Below are 5,361 nucleotides of genomic sequence, written 5' to 3'. Positions count from 1 at the left end.
TGGGCCTTGAGGGGGCCGCCCGCTTCCCGGGCCCGGTTTCGGCGCCCGGCTTCTTTGGGGACTTGGCTTCCACTCCCCCCGCCCCCCACGCCCTTCTTTGTATCCCGACGCAGCCAGCGCTGCTGCTGGCCTTCCTCTCCCGGGTCGCATAGCCCCCCGGGCTCAGGCACTGCTTCCCGACGGCCGATTGGAGGCGGCGGGCTGACCCCGTTGCCCTCCGAGGCGGCCCTGGCTGACAGCTGTGGGCGAGCCAGAGGCCGCCGGGTGCCCGGCCCTTTCTTTCTCGCCGCTTCCTGCAGCCGGCGCTGCCAGCCTGGGAGGGGCCGCGCCTCGGGCTCTGCGGTCAGGTGCCAGTGCTCCGTCCACTTGGGGACTGGGCTCTCCCTGCGGCGTCACTTCTTCTGGCAGTTTCATTTTCAGTTCCTTAAAAAATAAAATAAATATATGTGTATACACACACACACACACATATATAGTGTATATATATAATTATATATAATCGACACGTTCCTTAGACACTAGCTTTTCAGTGCTCATCTGCTGAAGATTTCCTGTACACAGGGGAGGGTTGAGATTGCGTGGTGGGGTGGGGTGGGGCTTAGGGTTTCAACCTTAGGAGTTTACAAAAACCTTGTTTCCTGTCGCAGTAATTTTGTAGCCTTGCAGCCCTTTGGTCTGGCCGGCCTCTCTCTGGATGTCAGGGCCCTATGGCTGGCACGCACTTAGTGGATAGTTTCCTTCTCCCATTGCCTCCATCCTTCAAAATCCTCCACGGTTCCAGCTTTTTTCCTCCTTGCTGCCCCTCAGTTGATCTGAGTTGTCATGGCAACGTATTAGCAAATGTGTTGTTTTACAGGAAGCCTGGGAGAGTAAAATAAAGATCTTGAAGATGCTGCATTTGGGTTTGAGGACCTGTAATAGATAACAAATGGGGACACCCCAAATCAAGTGGCCTCCCAAGGGCCAAGTCTGGTCTTTGTGGTTAACCCCGAATCCATTGAATGGGTTCTAACACATAGCAAGCTTTTATAGGGTTTCGGAGGCTTTATAAATATTCAAGGGAGCACACAACCTCATCTTGCTTCCACAGAATGGCTGGTGGGTTTGAACCAACAACCTTTTGGCTAGCAGACCGGTGTTTTCCCAACGGTGCCACCAGGGTCCTTGTGGTTTGGGATAATTTTCCAATAGTGTTGGGTTTCAGCTTTCCCCTCCTAGGAGTTGAGAACAGAGCTTGCCTGGTGTACAGTGTGCAGCTAAGAATCTGGAAGAAGGATCAGCTTGCATGGCCTTATGTTTTGTGCTGATGCTGGTCAAACATGGCCCTTCCTAGTCCCCATGAAGCTGCTGCCATGGCAGATCATCCCAGCTTGAATCATAATTTGTCACATACACTTTGCTTCGCATTCTTGCAACCTCATAATCCCCCTCTCCCCCAGGAGTTGAAGTGACTGGAGGAACAGTGGCCTTCCCTACCCTTGTAGCCCAGTCCTCGACGTCAGAATGGGGGCGGCTGACTGTCTCATGCAGATGATTGGGTTATGTTCCTTCATAGCACCTAGTTTGAGAACCGGGGAGGGAGAGGGGGCCGTCTCAATTTCTCATTCGCCCAAACTCCCTGATTTTACCAGGACTTAGTACACAGGGCTGTGAGGCGCGTGATACGAAGACTTCCTGAGAAGGACCAGTTCCTCGGATGTGCCCCCTCACAGAGAGATGAAGGGGTGAGTGAAGAAGGGCTAGGGTCTGGGACAGGAGATGGGTGGCTTGGGAGCATAGAAAACATGGCTAAGAGCACTAGCTCTGGAGTCAAGCAGGTGTGGATCCAGGTCCCAGCTCTACCACTTGTTAGCTGTGTGACTTGGTTTCCCCAACTATGAAATGGGCTCTGGAGTCAAGCAGGTTCTTAGTAGTAATTAAATAGCACATGGGCAGTGCTTAGCTCAGTACTCGTGCACATAGTACATTCTCAGTAAATAGTAACTGTTGTTGTTCTAGTCTAACCAGGCACCTGCGTGAACTGCCATGGAGTTTGGGAGCCATATGTTATTGGGTCAGTGGGCTTCCCATTCATTCATACCCTTTGTATTCTTTTGTGTTCCTTTCCCTCCAACAGGCAGCAGAAAACAGCTGAAACGGAAGAGGGCACAGTGCAGATTCAGGAAGGTGAGTGATAGAAGTAGAGCCAAGAGCCCTTCCTGGTCTCCATCGCAGCCTGGTTCGTGTGCATCCTCCTCTTGTTAGTGACAAATGGCACGCAAGTGGAACAGAGGGAGAACAGGGCTGCAGCTCACAGGCCTTTCCTGTCCTTTGTTTTTTACTTAATCCAGGTGCAGTGGCAACTGGGGAGGATCCAACCAGTGTGGCTATTGCCAGCATCCAGTCAGCTGCCACCTTCCCTGACCCCAACGTCAAGTACGTCTTCCGAACTGAGAATGGGGGCCAGGTAAGGGAGGGGGCCAGGTGGCTGCAGGTGTAACTTGGGGTGGGGATTGGGGGAGGTCATTGTACATGTGTTGGGAGACCTGGCTTGGAAGATGAGGTGAAACTGTGGACTGTTTGTGGGGTGGAGAGCTTTGGAGTAGAGATCAGTGTGGCCTCTGGGCTATGCTGGAACCTCGCTGTGGGGAATGGAGGAGGACTGGCTGAGCCTATGCCTTTGAAGAACTCTTGTTTCTGGGCCCTGTCTAAGGGAAGCTTTATGAGGGGCCCCAGGATCCCCGGCGCTTACTCTTCTTTCTTCTTCTCTCTCCATCTCTCCCCAATCTAGGTGATGTACAGGGTGATCCAGGTGTCTGAGGGGCAGCTGGATGGCCAGACTGAAGGCACTGGAGCCATCAGTGGTTACCCTGCCACCCAATCCATGACCCAGGTATAGGGTGTGGGCTGGAGCACTAAGCAGTAAGATGGAGGGAACTAATAGGGTGGGGACGAAGCTAGGCATGGTGAGATACCGACAGTCGCCTTGTCCTTTGTCCCTATACCTTCATTAGCTTTTGCCTTTCCGATCACCCTCCCTTCATCTCCACGGGTGGAACTGCACAGGGAGACGGTGGGAAGTATCCGCTCACTGGACTCTGTTCTCTCGCTCCCCGCTCTAGGCGGTGATCCAGGGTGCGTTCACCAGTGACGATGCAGTTGATGCAGAAGGGACAGCTGCGGAGACGCATTATACGTATTTCCCTAGCACTGCTGTGGGAGATGGGGCAGGGGGCACCACGTCGGGAAGCACAGCTGCTGTTGTTACTACCCAGGGCTCAGAGGCACTACTGGGGCAGGCGACTCCTCCTGGCACTGGTGAGATACCACTTGAAGATGTGGGCTGGAGGGGCTAGGGTGGGTGGAACGTGGCTCAAGCCCCCCAAGTGATCACTACGGCCTGAGCAGGCAGGAGTGGGACTGCTCTTCCAGCAAGAGGAAGCCTACTCTTCGTAGAGGAGGGCCCTAGGGCGTGGATCTCTGTGTGAGGTGAGCTTCCGAGTCTCTGCCCTGACGGAACCTACCCTGCATGCTCCTAGGCCAGTTCTTTGTCATGATGTCACCCCAAGAAGTGTTGCAAGGAGGAAGCCAGCGCTCCATTGCCCCCAGGACTCACCCTTATTCCCCGTAAGTGACCCTTGTTTCTACTCAGTTAGGACAAGGGGTTTTGATCCTTGCCAAATCCCTTACCCAAAACTGCCATCTCAATGTTTGACCTTCCCTCACCCTGGCCACCCTGGGCTCTTTTGTCAGGAAATCAGAAGCTCCCCGGACAACCCGAGACGAGAAGCGCAGGGCTCAGCATAATGAAGGTGGGTGGGAATTGGGCGCTGAGTATTGAGGTGGGGGCTGCAGTGCTGTCTGCGGGCTGGGGGAGTTGGGTGATTTTACCCTGGAGCCTGTGGCAAGTTCTTGCTGAGGCGTTTCATCTTCCCTCTGCCTCCCACAGTGGAGCGCCGCCGTCGAGACAAGATCAACAATTGGATTGTGCAACTGTCCAAGATCATCCCAGACTGCTCCATGGAGAGTACCAAGTCTGGCCAGGTCCGGAAAGGCCCAGGGAGTGGGCTTCATGCCTGAATTCCACCCTCTGGCGTTGCTTCCAGAAGTTGTAGAGAGAGAGAGGGAGAGCGAGGGCGCAGACATCAGTGGTCTTTTCTTGTTCTCTTGGGGCTTCCTGTATTCCTGGGAGGTTTGCTTGATCATCCTTAAGGGGAGAGAAGATCTTCAAATAGGAATGTGCTTTTGGAAAGCAAGCCAGGTCCCGTTCTCTGCTTCTTACAGAGTAAAGGCGGGATTCTGTCCAAAGCCTGTGATTATATCCAGGAGCTTCGGCAGAGTAACCACCGGTTGTCTGAGGAGCTACAGGGGCTTGACCAGCTGCAGCTGGACAACGATGTGCTTCGACAGCAGGTTAGACCTCTTTCCTCTCCGCAGTGGCTGTCTAGGTAAGTCTGGGCGCTTGCTTGTGCCACATTCTCTTCCTGCCTCCTTCCGATGTCAGGTGGAAGATCTCAAAAACAAGAACCTGCTGCTTCGAGCCCAGTTGCGGCACCATGGAGTAGAGGTCGTCATCAAGAATGACAGCAACTAACCTTGGGGATTCAGGGGCTTCCGGCCCTACCGCCCTTTCTGAGAACTTCGGATAGCCCAGGAGCACCAGGCTAACCCCATGCCCCTCTCCTTCACTGCCCACTTCTGGCACGGGACTCGGGGTGCATTCAGAAAGTGTGTGTTTGAACTGAGGTCCTGTGATGTAGCAGCGGGCCGTGGTGTGAAACACCCATGTAGCTGTGCACTGATGACAGCCGCGACCACCCCCACCAAGCAGTCCCTGGGCCCGTGTGCTCCTCTTGCAGTGCATGTGCTGTCTCTACGCTGGATACTGGACACTAAACTGGAGGGCTCAGCCTGGGCTTGCCTAGAGCTCCCGGCAGAGGGTCTACTGACAGGGAAGCCCTGGCTTGCTCCGGGATGCCAGCCCTGCCGCTGGTTCTTCTTTCCGTGGAGCTGCTGCCCACATTCGGACCTGGCCCTGCTGTGGAACGGGCTTTAGCAAGAAGTGGGAGAAGGGATGCCGAGCCCAGGGCGAGGAGCCTGGTCAGCGAGCGGCTGGCTAAGGCCTATGCAGAAGTCTCTGGAGCCAGGGAGAACAAGAAGCAGGGCCCACTTGGGGCCTTCCCCCGTGTGGGGGAGTTTTCGGGTTGTTTTTTTTTCCCCCTTTTTTTTTTTTTTTTAACATAAAATTGTTTCGAGTCACTGCTGTATCCTGTTGGTACTGCTTTCTTGGGCCCCAGGGCTGGAGGGAAGGGGCATATTGCCCTTTGACCGGTAAAGGCTGGGCCAAGTTTTAGGTTGGGGTGCGGTTGCCATCCTCATTAG

At 54.5% G+C, this 5,361-nt stretch overlaps 1 protein-coding gene across 2 annotated transcripts in view; it reads left to right on the top strand.

Annotated features, from left to right (window-relative positions):
• Positions 1 to 5,239, top strand: part of USF1 (upstream transcription factor 1) — a 5,695-nt gene extending 456 nt beyond the window's left edge. The window contains exons 2-11 of one of the 2 annotated variants that reach the window (XM_004716520.2): positions 1,632 to 1,724; positions 2,117 to 2,166; positions 2,331 to 2,446; positions 2,771 to 2,872; positions 3,102 to 3,297; positions 3,519 to 3,606; positions 3,733 to 3,791; positions 3,929 to 4,023; positions 4,264 to 4,392; positions 4,484 to 5,239. In XM_004716520.2, coding sequence (XP_004716577.1) covers positions 1,717 to 1,724; positions 2,117 to 2,166; positions 2,331 to 2,446; positions 2,771 to 2,872; positions 3,102 to 3,297; positions 3,519 to 3,606; positions 3,733 to 3,791; positions 3,929 to 4,023; positions 4,264 to 4,392; positions 4,484 to 4,573 — 933 coding nt within the window. In that variant the 5' untranslated portion in view covers positions 1,632 to 1,716 and the 3' untranslated portion in view covers positions 4,574 to 5,239. Of the gene's footprint in view, positions 1 to 1,631; positions 1,725 to 2,116; positions 2,167 to 2,328; positions 2,447 to 2,770; positions 2,873 to 3,101; positions 3,298 to 3,518; positions 3,607 to 3,732; positions 3,792 to 3,928; positions 4,024 to 4,263; positions 4,393 to 4,483 lie in introns of those variants that run through there. The other variant, XM_004716521.2, reaches the window with a different exon arrangement.
• The last annotated feature ends 122 nt before the right edge of the window (positions 5,240 to 5,361 follow it).

The sequence above is a fragment of the Echinops telfairi genome, unplaced genomic scaffold, assembly GCF_000313985.2.
Source record: "Echinops telfairi isolate 266 unplaced genomic scaffold, ASM31398v2 ScPeMD7_7425;HRSCAF=8463, whole genome shotgun sequence".
In the NCBI taxonomy this organism is placed as follows: Eukaryota; Metazoa; Chordata; class Mammalia; order Afrosoricida; family Tenrecidae; genus Echinops; species Echinops telfairi.
This window is presented reverse-complemented; position numbering and strand designations above follow the sequence as displayed.